Genomic DNA, 17,312 nt, shown 5'->3' with positions numbered 1-17,312 from the left:
AGACAGGCAGATTCCACTAAAACATTGAAAAAGCTCTGATACACTTAAAGTGTTGCCTCAAATTTCTTCATATTACTTTACATATTGATTACAGTTTATCAGGTTGAATTTTTGGTCAATTTTTGTCATGGTGAAAGAGTCTAAGGTTTTTTTTTACATCAACCAATGAGCATTTTTGTGTGTCCTAGTCATTTTTTTTCTGGGTCTGAATGGAAAGTCAGTAAGCGTCAATAGTGACTTTTTTTAAGGTTGTTAACCAAGAGCAATGTCTTGTGTTTGGTTGGATATCTTTTGGGAATTCTTTTTTTGTAGAAAAATGTGAGTTTTTGGTAGAGCAGCAAACTAGGGACCCACAGCAAGTGATAAATATACTATACTTGAATATGGTCTGCACAAGAAGCTTGAGTTAAACAAAAACCCTGAGTTTTTGGAGGAACTTTGAAAGCTACTCAAGAATTTTAGAGTTGGAAAGCTGTGAATTGGGGCAACCTCGCAGTCGCGGACGAGCGCGACATGTTTCTTTGTTCTAATAATGGTTCACAGGAGGATATAGAGAAAAGGAAATACTCGTTTCCTGGAGGGCGGCAGTGTGACGCGTGTAAACGTTGTGTGATGAGCTTGGTGCAGGAGTGTGACATCAGCACAGAGCCAGGGCCAACACAAACACATACTGAAAGCCGAGGTCACAGAAGGAAGGACGTATATACCTTCTTCCTTTACCTACCCCCACATGCCACCCACCCACTCTATGCTGACTGCTTTCTTGAAAGGACTTGAATGCTCCAACATTTTTCTGCTACTGCTGGTTTCTTTCCATTCAATATGGACGTAATACTTGCACTCACATCGACCTTTTGTAAAAGGACTATTTTGCCTTGTCATTTTTAGGGGAACTGTGAAGATGGAGTAAACTACTGCATGTACATTAGTTCAACGGTTCTTAAACACACGTATAGGCATTGGCTGTATACTTAATATATACATAAATATACACACACGTGTATATAAATATATATACACATACATATATACACATGTATACATATATACACACACATGTATGCATATGTATACATATATACACACACATGTATGCATATGTATACATATATACACACATGTATGCATATGTATACATATATACACACACATGCATATGTATACATATATACACACACATGTATGCATATGTATACATATATACACACACATGTATGCATATGTATACATATATACACACACATGTATGCATATGTATACATATATACACACAAATGTATGCATATGTATACATATATACACATGTATACATATGTATACATATATACCCACATGTACACATACATACATATACCCACATGTACACACACACACATATACACACGTATATACACACACACACACACACGTATACACACACACATATATAAAGTAGGTATATTTTTTCAAACTAGGATTAGGGTTTCAAATGATTTAACACCAGTATAAAATCCTGATTACTGTAGTTTAAGCATTACAAATTTCAATTACATAAGAGAAATTTTCTTTTCAATAAACTTTATTTTTGTCCCATGTTCCCCCAATACAATACATACAAAAACTGTGAGCAGATTTGAACATTTCTTCATGTCAAAACTAAATTTATTCCACAATAAATAAATAAAAAACAATAAATTAACAGGACAATATGTGCCAGAAAAATAAAGATTCTCCTGAATGGGCAGACTTGCTTTCACAATGATTTCTGAAAACACCAACAACACTTTGTACGAGACACTTTGCATTCCAGGTCACAGTTTTGAGGGTACAACTCTGGCTCGAGAAATGAGGCTCACAGTACAGTAAGAGTGCGACGTTATCTTCTTCTTGCTGAGGATTACACATTGATGAGAGCAGGGTTCATTTTAAAAGCTTATACCGGGTAGTGACAGTGTATCGCTTTTGGACGTGCTTTTGAACTTTGGGAGGGCAAAAGCACGTGCAAACTATGACAAAGCAGTCAGCTTGACATTCACTAAAGAGGCTAGTTATTGCACTATACAGGCATCCCTCAGAAAAGGCACTTTTCACCCCATCCCTCATCTCATATTTCCCCAACTGTCTGCTTTTCCCAGAACATGTGGGCACACGCGCATTCACCTACATGTCCATTTAAAACTTAATTTTTTTTAAAAGTCCAATGGACCAAAAGTTGAGTCTTTCAGTATCAAGTTAAAATCAAATAAAACTAGTGATAGTAAAAGAAAAAAATATATAGATATATATCGTTACATCTATATATACATAAGCGAACAAAAATCGTGCATTTACGTGTCTCTCCCATATTGTGTACCATGTAAGTGAACACTGAATAAAATTGCAGACAATGAAGGTGAAGAAGCAAAAAGCTTCCTCCAAACCTCAGCGTCCAAATACGGCTAGGAATGTCAAGTGTGCGTGTGAGGTAAACAAAGATCACACTATGATCTATTGCTGGCTCATCTTTTTGTTAAAATGGAAAACAAAAAAAGTGTGCACCAGTGTCCACAGATTAGGAAGCAGCCAAGAGGATTAAAGAAAGGGTCCACCACCATCATTTGTGTTCAACCAGAAGTTGAAATCTAAAGTGTATCATCAGTTAGCACAGAGACCCCAAAATTTGGCACTAACGTCGTCTATCAGTAGAGGCGGAAAGCAGCAGGCTCTATCGGCACCATGCAACCAAGAAGGAGAATCAATGGTTGTCTTCATTTTTTTTTTTGTGGCATCTTTCATGGATTTTCCAATCATTAGAGAATGCCAAACAAACTTTGGACAGGCACAAACGCTGGAGGCCAACGCATCATCTGAACAAATCGGAATATCATCAGCTGCCTCGGCATGTAGTCCAAAAGTGTCACAAAGCCCGTCTTTTAACCAATCGAACGGGAGCTGGTCTTTGGGCCTCAAATGGTATCACAGTTATCCAGTCTGGTTTTAGCAAAGGTTAGGGGGGTGGGTTATCAGGCATCAGCGTGGTGCTGGAGCAGGTGGAGGACGTATCGGAGGCGGTGGCGCAACTCCGCTGTGCAACCCAGGTCGGTTAATGTGCTCAGGAGGTATGTGAAGGACACACGTTCACGGCTTATGTAGGTCAGCAGGTACGAGTCCATAGACTTGGATAGGATGATTTTGGTGTGGTCTGTGTAGAAGTTAACCTGGATGATACATGAAAGAAAAATGTCGTGAAGGATTCAGCTACAAACCCTGAAAAGGTACATTTAGGGTGATGAGGACAAACCTGGAGAGTTCCATTGTTAAACAGCATGACAAGAGCATGGTCCGTCTTCACCCACTGAAGAAGGAGAGGAGGGGGTCCAGAAACTTGTTCATGACACTGAATGTCACCACCCTGTAGAAGAAATGGGTTAGTATTGACTTAACTTAAGATATGGACTTTTTTCTTGTTTATTTTGAGCTTACCTCCATGAGATTTTGTTCCATGTAGTTAGCCATGAGCTCCACAATTTGCTTCTGGCTTCGAAGTTGCTCGGGTAGCGAACTGGCAGGAAAGCTAAAGTGTTTGTTGTTGGTTAAGCAGTAGTGGACCGTCCTGGAGGAAACGAGATGATAAAATCGTTAATTTTCACATTTTTTGTCGAGGTAAGAGTTATGCTGGCTTTCTACTCACGTGCGTTGGTCACATAGGCTGAGGTGCGTTCCCTCATTGAAGAGTACGCCGATACTTTGGTCTGACAACTGGTAGCCGAAACCGTATTTGTTGGAGTAGTCCACCCATTTGGTGACCCACAGGAAGGACTGGGGCCTGGCCAAGCATGGTGGGTTTCTAGTGGCTGTACAAATGGTTGTCATAGTAAGCTCAAGAAAAAAGCAAAAGGACACTACAACCAATGGATTCTGTCTTGGAGCTTTTTTATTACCTGCAGGCATGTTGGCCAAACAGTTATTGATAACTTCAATGGCAGATTCGGCTACAGCGGATGGCGTTATGACATCCTCACATGCTGGAGAGGGGAAAAACAAAATTAGTTGAAAGAAACTATAACTAATAAGTCCATCAAGAACTTACGTTCAGAGCTGCTAGCCAGAGTTCCCTTGAAGGAGCGCGATATAGACTTCCTGGATTCTTCTTCAGCAGGGGTTGGCTCAAGAGGCACTGAACTGACCAGCTGACCTGTGGGGGCGGGTACCTGAAAATAACAAAAACAAAGCCAAACTTTAAGCTTTTGTCCGTGACAAAAAAAATACTAAATATTATGTGACAATGTATGAACTAATTGATAAGACATCTAATCAGTTAGAACTGGAATAGTCAGTCAAATGGCTTGGAAAAAGCCACACTATCATCGTAAATGGCCCTGAATGAGTTAACAGTCTAAAATATCAGCTATCACACACGAAGCCTTAAAGTGAAGCGCGAGAATGAATAGACATACCTCATTAGCGCCAACCATTTTGTAGTTGATCTGGCGGTTGATCGAGCACTTGACGATTCCAGACACCAGCTTGGAAATATCTTTGTCCTCCTTTTCCTCACAAGGCGCCTTCTCCACTGCAACATGAGTCACATCCATAAAATTACATTTGGGAAACAAAACCATGCACACTACGCAATCCTTTTTAAGTAAGTTAGGAAGTCATGCTGGATAACTAACTACAGGTGGTATGTAGAAGCCAGTAGGATCCACATAGTGACATGCATACCTTTAGCTTTTTTCTTGCCAAAGAAGCTCTTGGCCATTTTGGTGAAGAATTTCTTGGCCGGGCTAGGGGGGTGGAGCTCAGGCACCGTGACACAGCTGCTGGGGGGAAGTTTTTCTGGTGTGAAACCCTGCAGGGAACCAACAGAAGCTCACATTAAGGCCAGGATGACAATTTGAATGTTGGCAATGCAGTAAAATGATGTCTATCAGTGTCATAGGGATTGAATGTGAATTACTTTGGTGAAAAATTCATGGTTGAGGATTTGGTCCAGTGTGAGTCTGTCACTGGGGTTTTTCTGGAGAATGCTTGAGACGAGTTTCTGCGCGGCGGGCGAAAGCTCAGAGGGCAAGTTGTAGCGGACTTCCTTGATGCATTTGTATGTCTCTTTTAGGTCAAGTGTCTCAAAGGGAGGATTACCACACATCAGCGTGTACCTGAATGGGAGAGAGCCAAGGATACTCAGTCACGATTCCAAATAAACATGCAAGGCGTGGTCAAACTTTTCCTTCTAAGTGTAAAAGGGAGGATGAAGGACCCAATTTGATGTACTGTTGTATGAGGTAAGACATGTAAGGTAAGACAAAATATCTATTTATATTAATAATTTGGTTTGGTTGAATGTCAACATGAAAAGTACATAAACACTTTTGGAAAAAATGAAAAAATATATCTGCATCTTGGCTCTCATCTTCAAAAATGCTTAAGTGAAGATGTCAAGTTATGTAAAAGCAATTATTAGAACCTTTAATAGTAGTATTTGTCGGGATCGTCATTTTAACATCGTACATAGTCAGGTTTTACTTTCGATATAAGCCTTGGATTGAGTACATCAGCACATTGTCCTTTTATGAATGGTTGAGGTTAGCATTGTCAGTAGAAGTCTTGGGACATTTGTTGACTCCCCCTCTTTATTCACCACAGTGCAAAAATCAGTTTACTCACATAACACATCCCAGGGACCAAACATCCGACTCCGTGCCATGACCCTGTCTGTTAAGCACCTCAGGTGCCAAGTAGTTTGGGGTTCCACAGATAGTTCTGAGAAGGGACATTTAAGATTGAATTACAAGACATCATACATTAAAAAACATGTTAGAATTAAGCAGAACTACTGCAATTCTCTGGTATTCCACAGTAGTGTGAAAAATCTCCAGTGAAACTATTTTTCTCACCACTACATTCAACTGCCACTTGAAAACCGGTTTAGTCAGGTGTTTAAGAAGGTTGTGTTGTTGCACATACGACACCATCACAGAACAATGCGTGGTATGCAATCAACAAAGGTAAACTGAACATTTTGAACTAGAATAGCAAGGTTGGATGCCAAAAGACAATTCCTCATGACTTCATCTGAGAATTAAATAAAAAATAATTGTGCGGTTGCCACTACCTTGTGCTATTCTTGGGCTTTTTGCTAGGTGTGTCATAACAAATATTCCATCCCAAGAATAGACAATACTTGAAGACTATGAGAACTTACTTTTTTCTCTGGTCGACCGTTTCCAGTTTGGCAGCAAGGCCAAAGTCTCCCAATCGTAGCTCCATATTTTCATTCACAAAGAAATTGCCTTGAAAAAAAAAAATACAAAAGCGTTATCCTCCTAAGTCAGCAATGCCCAGCTAAAGTCACAACTGATACTTTGGATGCTTTCATGCACGATTGCAACATTCCTATCATAGCAGCCAGCAAGCCACCCATGATGTACTGCTACTGCTGCTGTCATACCTAGTTTGAGATCTCTATGCAAGATGCCTTTATTGTGTAGATATTTGAGACCAGATATGATCTGTCTGAGGTAATATCGCACTTCAGGCTCGGTTAGTGTGTGCCTTGCCTTCCAAATGTGTGCCAGTGACTGTTAGGAGAGAAAAAATAGAGATGAGGCAAAAATCTAACCTTCAAAAGATGAAGTTTTACTCTTACATCATATGAAAACCCACTCCTAATTCCCCGAGACGTCTTTACCTTGCGACTGCAGAGCTCGAGGAATATGTAGATATTATCTTGGTCCTCAAAATAATGAAAGAACTTCACCACGTGCTTGTGTGATAGCGTTTTGTGCAGTTCGATCTCATTGGTTATCTGTAAATGGAAGGAGACAGTTAGCATAATTTGTGCTAAGGGGACATTTAGTCATAGGACTATGTGCTGCAATCAGTAATACCTTCTCTCTCTGGTGTGGCTTGGACACCCTGCTTTGTGGAATCACCTTGACGGCATACATTTTGTTGCTCGACAGGTCTGTCATCTCGTAGCATCGAGCAAAACCACCCTTGAGAAGAATGAAGGGGATCAAATTGGAATTCCACTCATTCAATTTACACATAGTTTGACATTCTTTTTCCAGACGAATGACTCCAGACAACTAAAGGGGTTTTACTGAATACTCTTTCCCCGAGGCAAAAAAAAAAGCTGAAATATGCACCCCTTTTTGGCCTTTTCAGGCATTTCTTACAAAATATTTTCAATTCTCCTACACATTTTGGCATCAATCAAGATTATTTATGTGCATATCCTATCAAAGTGATTAAAAATGTGATCCTTGCCCTAGATCTATTTAAAACATCAATTGCTCCTTTCAAGGAAAATGGAGGCAAGACGATCAGATTGGAATTAGTCAAAATGAAATGCATAACTTGATTGAGGTAGGGGAATCTTTCATTTAGATTTTTAGAACATCTGGGGAACCAAATGGGGATAAAATTCATATCAAATGACCTTTATTAGGATATTTAAAAGACTTTAGAGTTTTAAAAAGCTAATCATGGTGCTTTTTCCAGCCTTGGTCATTGCGCCTCTGCGTCATTTGTATGCATCTGATGCACCAAAAAGCTCTCATGGTCGAATGAAAGCATGCAGACAAAAACTAGAGGCAGGGCTTGCTGCTGCATTCTCATTAAAACGTGAAATTGACGTTGTCCAGTGGCTCTGCGGTCCATCTGAACACAGGCATGACTTGGTAGCAGCGATCCGTGACACGCAACATGTTGATACAGCAGCTTTGGTGTGGTTATTTGCTCTCAAATACAACATCTGGACGCCTTCAATTTATAAAAAAAAATGTCCAAGCAATCGGTATACCTTGCTTATCATGAGACACACCTGCAACCGAGCAACACGGGAATGACATGTACATACATGAAACATGTGTTACCTTTCCCAAAAGCTTCCCTTTACTGTAGGAACGTCCCGTCTTGGCGTCGTGGACTACCTGTGCTAGCTCCGATTTGCCCGGATCTGATTTAGTGCGGCCGGCTTTGGCCACCGATGGAACCCCGGCTTGTGGGACCCCATCGGTAGCAGGCTTTTTGTTGAAATCCGCATTCATGGCGTGGCCCGATAGACGCTGCGCCGCCGTGAAACAACCGATATCCATATTAAGCGGCGGTGTCTAACAAACACAATAAAGTAATCTTGTATTCCTAGTTGGAAGAGAATTTAGTGCGTTTGGCAAGGATAAAAAACCACTATGTCATTCCATTCCATCCATGTAGTCAGCCTGTCAGGACAGAATGAACTAAAAGGACTATATATACGCTGTGGGCGCGGTCATGGAATAGGGGGCGTGTCTGATTGTTAATTTGTATGGGCGACTGTGAATAATGAAAAGGAAATTATTTATTAGATACTCTCAGTTGATTGGTTGATTGTATTACAAGTTAAATAATTAGAATTTAACACGACACCAGCGGTGTTTTCATCAAATGTTCTCCTCGTTGATGACTCATTTCACACATACGTATAGTTGATTTGTGATTATTATGAATCGAAACTCTGCTGCTCTCTGTTGGACAAATGCTTTAGTGCATTTATTAATTTTAGTGTGCATGTATAGTCGGTTTCTGACGTTCCAATCAGTTTCATGGCAACATAGTGTGATATGTGACAGTGCTTTTATATAATTGTTAAAGCATAGGAATCTCACATTTTTCAAACATTTATTCATGACAGGTGCAATGACTGGAATGGTATGGACTAAAAATCCACCAAAACTGTGACAAAACACAATTGCAAGTAAAAATCTGAAGGATCTTTGTTTGAGGAACATCAAAAAAACAAAATCTGACAATGATTGAAAAAGAAACATCTCAAATCAATTCACTTAGGGTGTTATTTTGGTCTATATAATAATACCCCAGTAGTACAGTATTTATCTTTTTGTATACTCTAAAACAATGAACTTCATATGGCAGGCAATCCATGGTTGTCCATCCATGTCAAGAATGTATTTTGTATATTTGGGCACTATTTGAAGTAATGGACAATAATGTGATACATTTTAAAAATCCATTTGGCCATCTTCTCTTAATTTCTTCTCTTGCGATTCTGACCAAGCTTTATTGATGGTTCTCTTCATCTCATCATCGCCATCAGTGTAGATTTTCTTCAACATACTCATGAGACCATCACTGGGGTCTGCATTGTCATCGGCTGGGGCGGGCTTACTTTAGACAGGTAACAAAAAAGGGGGGAAGTTAGTCATTTTCTGATTATCACAATGAAAGCCATTTAAATAAGTAGTTTCTTACTCCTTATCCTTTGACTGTTTTTCTATTGCGGTGAGGCACTCCCACTTCTTGGTTGTCTTCTTCTTGCACATGATCAAAACCATGTCTGTTTTTATCTGTAGAAAGCAAGACAGTGCTTTGAAATACATTGTTGCATATGAACACAGAAACAATCTTTAAGTCCACCTTGGTGCTGCTGTTCTGCTCATCAATTGGATACAACAGATTGAGAACAGTCATCTGGTGATTTTTACCATCAAGTTCCTTTACCAGCACAGAAAATGATCTGCACAGGACAACAAGCACATATGTGATGAGTACGACTTGTCTTAGTGAACGCTGATATTTGATTTCTTTTGAATTAGTACAAACCTTTCAGTAAAATTGACTTCCACTTTCTCAGATGGAATGTTATGCACATTTTTCAAGGTGAGGTAGATTTTCACAAATTTCTCTGATTGGTCCCATGCTGCAATGGATAGAATAAGATGCATTACACATTTAGAAGTGGAGAGAATATCAACATGGCAAGAAATGTCATACCGTAGTTGGTAATTTTGACCGTGTACGCTGCTTTGGAGGACGCCACTGGATCGGCCTTTCTGCGTGCTTGTTGTTCTTTCTGCTGTTGTTTGATGGTGATCTCTTTCTCCACCTTCTTCTGTTCCTGCTTGAGGAGCTCTTTCACTCTTGTTCTTTCTGACTTTTCCACCAGAGATCCCAGTTCCAGTAAATCTGCCTCCAACTGGTTGATCTTAGCAATGGGATTTCATTGTATTACATCAGATGCCTCAAAACCACGACATTTTGAACATATGTCCCTACCTTATACACATCGTCACACCACCTTACAAAAAATCTTCCTAATAACATTGTACTGTAAAAACAATTTTATTAACTGTACTCACAAACGAATTTAATATGAAATCTAAACCCTTTAACACAAAGACTGTTCATTATGCGGAGGAAGCTACTAAACATCCTTACACTTAATTACTCTACCGCTGATCTAATTTATGTTTATTAAAAATTGCAATGGAATCCAAGCAAAGGAAAAACAGCAATAAAATGTTCTAGAGAAGTTAGCATATGTAGCATTACTTACATTTGAAACGTAGGAGCTAGGTGAGGGAGAAAATAGAAAGCGTGCGTATGTATCTTACTTGTTATTCAACTAAATGAATAAATGCATTTTATTTACCTGTTCTGTCAGGTCCATCTTGGTGTTAAGTAAAGTACTTTGTTTCTCTATATTTGCCGAATGATGCTGTCTTCAGTGGGTTAGTTTCGTTTGTCATGCGCAACCCGCAATGCCACTTTCTTCCTCGAAACCAACGTCATCGAGGTCTCAAGTGCATTACCGCCACTTTGTGGATTTAAGTGGAATTACATATTTTAGGGCCATCACTAAAAACCCATTACAGTATCCCAACTGAATCCAAAATGGAAAATATGGAAGCATAAACAGACATGACAATACAATAATATTCTTCTTTACGGCCAAGGGGCCCTGACTCAAATTTATAAATAAAAAATCTGATCGACTAAGTCTGACAGTTGACATCCAACGACATATATAAATCAATACACAAATATTTTTGTACATTTGAGTTTATTTACAATCCTATAGTGAGAGACTAGTGAACACTTTAGCACATGACACACAGAGATAGAATTACTTTGTAATCTTGCACAAAATAAAAATCCATTACTTGAAGGCCTTCATAAGACTAGATAATGTCAAAAATAACTGTGTGGGTGCATTCACAAGCACAGTACAGACAATGCCAGTGAAGGCTGTCTTTTTCAATTACCACCTGGCCCTCAGAACACCAGACATTTGGTTGTGGTCAGCCAAGTGACGGAAAACAATACGGCTGAGTCGCCACCTGCGCTTCACTCCTCTTGGTCGTGAGGTCATCACACACCTATTGCGTATCCTCACGGGACAAGAATCTCGCGGTAACGCAGCGATTTCTTGATCAGCCAATTCCTGAAAAGGAATAGAGTACATCTGGAACATGGATCTCTTGATTCCACTTTCCCAAGATGAATTGAAATGTTTTTGGGCGACAAACCTGGAGCTCTTTAGGCAGGATGGTGTTCTTCCTCAGAGAGTTGATTCGTAGTCGTTCGTCAGCATAATCAAATGCCATTTTTCTCCTCTTAACATCTCGCAGCATTCTCCAGTCGACGTAGTAAGATCTCACTTGTTCCACAGCCCCCCAGCAGACCCTCATCGCCTGCAAGGTAAAGTTTTTATTCTTTTACGAATCACATTGTAGTATTGTATTGTAGAATGTGCACATGACAAAAGTAAAATGTCATTAGAGGCGACAATACCTGCTTCGAGGCACCTAAACTGCTGTAAAGGGCACTTAAGCCCAATCGTGTAACGACGGGAGTCGCCATGTTGGATTAAGTCGCTTGCGACAACAACTCAGTTAAGAAGGTCAGTTTAGAACATCGCCCTCTACTGAGCAGGAGGGCGAATAATAACTATACATACTATATACCTAATACTATAATAACTTATATCATACCTGTCAACCTCTGCCGTTAACTGGCCTTATAACGACTATTCTTCGTCATCTTCTAAACATAGACAGGTTGGGAGGACAAAACACCTCTTAGGAGCGCGGTAAGCAACTCACCATCTTTTCCACTTTCAATGTGACGGGACAATATGGGCGTGGTTACGCCTCAATGTAACGGGACAATATGGGCGTGGTTACGCCTCAATGTGACGGGACAGTTTTAGGAAGAAACTTGCAAATTAAACTGCAATGACAATAGAGATTGCAATTCTAATGTGTGCAATGTGAGTGGAAGGTAATGTCATGCTTCTCCTAACTTAACAAAATTACTCGTCATAACCACAGGGTGGCAGTGTGTACTTATCAATGACAAAAAAATAACTGCAATAATAATTTAAATAACTAGCAGTGACTTGGAGAGCTCTAAAAAGATAATTGGATTTTTTTCATGTATTACAATTGTAATTGAGACTTGGTGGTAGGATCAAAACTTTTTACATTGGATTAATAGATGATAAAAAGCAACTGGTGGCTTTTACAATAAACGTGAAAAATATAAAACTGGATTTTCTCTTACCTGAAAGGTTCATTCCAGATTCAAAATAAATCTTCATAAACATGAATATTAGTTTGTCTATATAAAAATCAATAAGTACCAGATTCATTAACATCATGCATTTAACTTATTTTTAAAAGCAGAGACATGATTTGAAGCTTTACAGACTGATTAAAGAGAATAAACATCAATTGACTATTTGTGCAACAAGCTCCATGTTTCTATGGTGTTTCTCAGTTACGCCACTGGCAACGCCAAGCAAGCTGACCTCGTTGTGGTCATCACTTCAGAGGGATTCGAGAACCTTTATGGGTGCAATTCAACCTATAACAGTGTTGCAGCTGCTGTGTTTCCCAGTTGGGGGTTTTCCATTATGTGCAAACGTGACCCATGGCTGAACCTATGGATCAAATAGAATCGAGTTCAGGACTGTGCAGACCTCTGCCAAGGCTGGGTTAGTGATAATCACTGCTGTGGCCTAGGGTCACTTTATAGGTGCTTTTTTTTTGGACGTTCAGTATAAATCATCAAATATAGCATCTAGGAATAATAATGTGGAATCATTTTTTTCAGTTTTTCATACATAGTACTTGAATTTGCTATGAGGTGTGCTTACTTAATATATTAAGTAACAATTTTTGACAATTCGACAATTATCGAACATATTTGTATATTTATTTTTCGATTTTACAAAATGCTTTTTGACCTAAAAAAGAAAAATTGGATTAAAAATTGCATTGATTGATTTTAAAAAGGGGAAAATCAGGAAATTTAATGTACATTTTATCATCATTTGAATTTGATTCTAAAATAGAAACACATGATTTATTTTCTCGGGCCGCACAAAATGATGCAGCGGGCCAGATTTGGCCCCCGGGCCGCCACTTTGACACCAGTGATTTTGATTTAGACAATCAGACAATCTTACAATGGGTAGTGGGGTCAATTATATTAGTAAGCGCTACATCTTAGCTTTTAAAAAAATATTTTTGGGGTATTACAGAGGTAGCAAGCTGTATAAACCAATGTTAAAGCTACGTAACACTAATTGAAACCAACCGGAACAGTACAAAGGTTCCGTTTTACTGTATGGAGGGTTTGCTTCATCAAGCGTGTCAAGACCAAACAAATCCAGGTTAGAAATATAAAGAAAATGAGAAAGAAGCCCTTAAATAAATGATCAAATGTTCCGTTTCCATTTCTATGGGGCCTTTGTGAGCCGTATAGAGCTCCCGGTGAGAGGAAAATGCGACAGGGAGACGTTACCCCTTATTTCTGTCATCAGCTAAAATAAATAGCCTTACCGCCTCAAGATCTCGTTGGCTGAACACGTGGAGCTACACTTGTCGAGCCTTCAACTGCCTCATTGTTCCACACTTCCAATTTATATTACAGCACGTGCATAGAAATAAGCACATTGAAGTATTTTCAATTAAATCTAGATTTTCAACGGCCGTAAATGCAATCCTTGGAGAAACAATTGCTTTTTATGTACTGCATTTCTTTCAAATTTTGTGTCTTATCACAGGGTCAATGAAATATAATTGATGCAAAAACCTGTAAGAAATATGAAAAAGAGTTAGTTAATAAGTTGATAAATGCTTTATGTTGCTTATGTTATGTTGTGGTCAAGGTTTGGCATAGTGGTGGGCAAACTACGGCCCACGGGCCACATCTGGCCCGCTAGGCTTTTTAATCGGGCCCGCCGACGTTGTCCAAATAATGTTTTTTTTCCTTTTTTCAAGATGGCGCCGTCATGTGGAAGCCAGTGGCAGTAGCTCTGTCCACTCTTATTTGTTTTTGGTGTTTTACAGCCCCTCTATCTTTTTTTAAATGACATTTTAATATTTTTAATACATTTCTTTTTACTTTACTTTGTACTTTATAGTTTTTACTTTAATGATGAGTGATGAGTATGTTAATACTTAAGTCCTTTTTTCTGTTTCATATGTACTGTTAACGGATGCACTTTTTTATATGTATCCTATCTTGTGCTGACCCGGCCTATCTGTCCAATTTTTAAAGTCAATGTTGCCTCCAGGTCGAAAAGTTTGCCCACCCCTGGTCTTGCAGGTACTTATCAAAATTCTAATATTAACCCAAAGTTTCCAGTTGCTTAAATTTTTCTGGAGATAGCTTTTTAATTTTTTTTTTACTTGTGAGAGGTAGCTTGTCCATTACATTTCCAACAACACACCTTTAAAAGAATACAATGGATGCACCAGATGGTTATATTGACTTAGATTTTTTTTAAAAACTCAAACCTTTAAAAGAACTACAACATTGTCTTCGTTATGGTATCAAATGTTCTTCAGCCATCTGGTTAGAACACACACGCACATGGAGACGTTGAGTCAGCAGCGGTCGCCGCTGCCATGCCCTCCATCGCCAACCATGTGAATGAAGCAGATGCAGCTCATTATTAGTGACCTCTCTGACCCTTGGTTTCCACACCTCAGGAATGTCTGCTCAAACTTAAACGAAGACTTGAACGCTCACTCAGTCGGTCAATTACTTGGGAGTGCTGCAGATAGAGACAGATATAGATCTCAAAGAGGATTCGGACATGTAGTGAAAAGTCATCATTATAATAATAATAATGATGATCTTGCGAACAGTTTGGAAACGTGGCTAATCTTAGCATTTCATAAAAACATTGTGATTCTTCATTTAACAACATGATTCAATGATCTTTTTGCACAAATACATTCAGAATTTATATTAATATTTAGATTTTTTTAATTGAGTTTTAAAAAAATATATATATATCATATGATGTTTCAATTAGAAAGAGTTGAATTTGGGATATTGGCTAATGTTAGCATTTTATGTGCACATGGCGGCTTTTTGCAATTGACATGGTTAAAATATCATGTTTATTGTGATCATATTTAATGGCCATTTTTTATTTTTTGTATTTTTATAAAATTTAAATGTGATGAGAATAAATTTGAGCAAAATCGACTAAATATATTTAATAATAGATACAATACACATATGTATATATAGATTTTTTTTCAATGTTTGATCATTTTCCATATCTGCAGAATATATATTCTAAATACTGCAGGGACTGTTTCATGGTGACAGATATGTACTATATTTCACCAACTTAGCATCATCTGTCAATGTGTTTCTACCCTTGGAGCAAAAGTAGCAGTTTTTTTTTTAGTCCACTGAAGTGACTTTCCTCTTAAGTTCTGCCAAGGATAACATCTCTAGAAAACCACAAACTCCACTCCTCACATTTACAGTATATGATGCTGCACAATTTCTTAGAATTTGATATTATGTTTCATTCATGTGTAACGGTAAAGGATGGTTCTTTTTTTTTTCTTTTACCTCTCACATGTTCTTTGTGAATAGAACATTGCGGGGAGGCCTAGTGATGGTAAAAATGCTGAAAAATGTTACTGAGGGTCACATCTGTGTTTGCATTTTGCAAACGGGACCACCAAGATGGTACATTGTGTCGCCTTCAGGCTTTATGAACAAAACCTTTAATGGACTCAAAAGAATTCAAAAGCAAAATTCCAGGTGGAATTCGAAGATGTATTTGCTTCATTCGATGCATAAAATCAGGACCATCACCAAAATGGTGGACTACTGAAAGATTTTCTAAGTTTATATTGGCTAATGACTTTTTGTGACATGCATTGCAATTATTCAATCCAACAAGTTTGTCTTTTTTGTGTGTTTAAAAACACCACAAGTTCAGCAAGTCTGTGGCTTAACCTGACTCAATATTTACCACCATATATTAAAGTATTTACGATCGTAATACACCAGGAAGTGACCTAAAAATGCCCCAAAATGAACAGAAGGTCAACTGGAATCAACTCATACGCATTCCCATGAAATCCCTTGATAAATGGCATTTTCTAAAGTTAAATATAGTTTTTTTCTCATTACGAACAAAACAAAGCCAAAAAGAATATGGGTTTGTCTAAATTTTTTGCAGAAACTAAACATATAGTGTTTTAACTTCTTCTTTTGTAAAATAAAATCGTAAAATTGTGTCTTCTGTTCTATCACTACTCGATAATGGAATAAACATTGCGTTTGCTATTGAAAGTCTACAATAAATGATAGACTGTTGGTAGGAAATTTTACATATTTAGAGAATTTCTGTCGTTCAGAATGTTTCACACTGAAATTAAACCCATCATTTTTTTTCTGGCTTGTTTACTGTATTTTTTAATTTGTGTTTGCAGAAGCCAGGACAGTATGAGTATAAATTAAACTCTGATAATACATTTTAAATGTGTTCATGGAAAGATGGCTGAGCTAACAAAAGACACCATTCATTCAAACTATCCTGACGGCCTTGATTTGTTTATACCTAACATGTCTTTATCTGGTCTTAATCATTTTGATGTGAATATACACACATTATTATAAGATTAAAAGAAGAAACACCCTTTGGGGCATTTTTGCAAATGTAAACGTGAACATTTTCCACTTACTGCTAAATCTAATAACGTGGTTTCCATGTTTAAAAAGAATGGAAATAAGTTAAGATTGTAAGGATGTGAATTCGCCAACATTGAGTTAGTTCTTAATGACCAACAGACAAGCTAAAAATCAAGATTTCAACTGTTTTTTTTTTTTGCGGTGACATTATTTGGCCTGTCTGTCACTTCCCATTTTGCGTCAAGTAGGTTGGACAGTCATTCTGTTTCACAGTGAATAAACTGCTTCCAGATACACGAGGAAATATGTACCGTATTTTCACGACTACAAGGCGCACCGCATTATAAGGTGCACCCTCAATGAATGACATTTTTTCCATATATAAGGCGCACTGTATTATAAGGCGCACCGTCTATTTTGGAGAAAATCTAAGACTTTTAAGTGCGCCTTATAGTCGTAAAAATACGGTAATTGCAATTGACTTCCAGAAATGAAGTATTCATTACACAGTCACCTCTAGAGCTAGCCGTTGTTAATGTTTTGAATTTTTTTGGTATAAAATCTTGCAGTGGGGGAGTAGCTATATGATGGAAGATGTTGTAGACTTAGATGGC

At 38.3% G+C, this 17,312-nt stretch overlaps 3 protein-coding genes across 4 annotated transcripts; all 3 read right to left on the bottom strand.

The window, feature by feature from the left end:
• Positions 1-1,540: 1,540 nt before the first annotated feature.
• plk3 (polo-like kinase 3 (Drosophila)) lies at positions 1,541-8,202 on the bottom strand. Its single transcript, XM_077724308.1, has 15 exons — positions 7,839-8,202; positions 6,849-6,956; positions 6,650-6,766; positions 6,410-6,539; positions 6,164-6,251; positions 5,626-5,721; positions 4,919-5,117; positions 4,684-4,810; positions 4,416-4,531; positions 4,049-4,169; positions 3,900-3,983; positions 3,650-3,812; positions 3,442-3,571; positions 3,260-3,370; positions 1,541-3,176 (listed from the first exon to the last, which is right to left on the bottom strand). Exons 1-15 carry the CDS (start codon positions 8,058-8,060, stop codon positions 2,982-2,984), a joined length of 2,007 nt encoding a protein of 668 aa, XP_077580434.1. The 5' UTR covers positions 8,061-8,202; the 3' UTR covers positions 1,541-2,981.
• Positions 8,203-8,605: 403 nt separating this feature from the next.
• On the bottom strand, positions 8,606-10,536 carry cacybp (calcyclin binding protein). Its single transcript, XM_077724307.1, has 6 exons — positions 10,394-10,536; positions 9,736-9,946; positions 9,565-9,661; positions 9,379-9,478; positions 9,214-9,308; positions 8,606-9,129 (listed from the first exon to the last, which is right to left on the bottom strand). The coding sequence occupies exons 1-6, from the start codon at positions 10,409-10,411 to the stop codon at positions 8,964-8,966; spliced, it is 687 nt and encodes a 228-aa protein (XP_077580433.1). The 5' UTR covers positions 10,412-10,536; the 3' UTR covers positions 8,606-8,963.
• A 251-nt stretch (positions 10,537-10,787) lies between these two features.
• mrps14 (mitochondrial ribosomal protein S14) lies at positions 10,788-11,858 on the bottom strand. Of its 2 annotated transcripts, none has more exons than XM_077724450.1 (4): positions 11,736-11,858; positions 11,536-11,668; positions 11,271-11,456; positions 10,788-11,185 (listed from the first exon to the last, which is right to left on the bottom strand). In XM_077724450.1, exons 2-4 carry the CDS (start codon positions 11,602-11,604, stop codon positions 11,003-11,005), a joined length of 438 nt encoding a protein of 145 aa, XP_077580576.1. In that variant the 5' UTR covers positions 11,605-11,668; positions 11,736-11,858; the 3' UTR covers positions 10,788-11,002. The 2 variants fall into 2 exon arrangements, with proteins under 2 accessions (XP_077580576.1, XP_077580577.1); XM_077724451.1 differs by having other exon boundaries at positions 11,271-11,435; positions 11,736-11,836.
• Between the last annotated feature and the right edge of the window lie 5,454 nt (positions 11,859-17,312).

This window comes from Stigmatopora nigra, chromosome 9 (genome assembly GCF_051989575.1).
Source record: "Stigmatopora nigra isolate UIUO_SnigA chromosome 9, RoL_Snig_1.1, whole genome shotgun sequence".
NCBI lineage: Eukaryota > Metazoa > Chordata > Actinopteri > Syngnathiformes > Syngnathidae > Stigmatopora > Stigmatopora nigra.
This window is presented reverse-complemented; position numbering and strand designations above follow the sequence as displayed.

Bases quoted from the DNA above. Each gene is read 5' to 3' on its own strand.
- cacybp (XM_077724307.1), bottom strand. The intron at 9,662-9,735 runs GTATGACATTTC...TATCCATTGCAG, and splicing joins GGTCAAAATTACCAACTACG to CATGGGACCAATCAGAGAAA. The intron at 9,309-9,378 runs GTGGACTTAAAG...TGCTTTCTACAG, and splicing joins AGCAGAACAGCAGCACCAAG to ATAAAAACAGACATGGTTTT.
- mrps14 (XM_077724450.1), bottom strand. From the start codon at position 11,604: ATGGCGACTCCCGTCGTTACACGATTGGGCTTAAGTGCCCTTTACAGC. The intron at 11,457-11,535 runs GTATTGTCGCCT...GATTCGTAAAAG, and splicing joins GTTTAGGTGCCTCGAAGCAG to AATAAAAACTTTACCTTGCA. The intron at 11,186-11,270 runs GTTTGTCGCCCA...ATTCCTTTTCAG, and splicing joins TCCTGCCTAAAGAGCTCCAG to GAATTGGCTGATCAAGAAAT.
- plk3 (XM_077724308.1), bottom strand. From the start codon at position 8,060: ATGGATATCGGTTGTTTCACGGCGGCGCAGCGTCTATCGGGCCACGCC. The intron at 4,170-4,415 runs GTATGTCTATTC...TGTTATTTTCAG, and splicing joins AAATGGTTGGCGCTAATGAG to GTACCCGCCCCCACAGGTCA. The intron at 3,813-3,899 runs GTAATAAAAAAG...CCATTTGTACAG, and splicing joins TTTGGCCAACATGCCTGCAG to CCACTAGAAACCCACCATGC.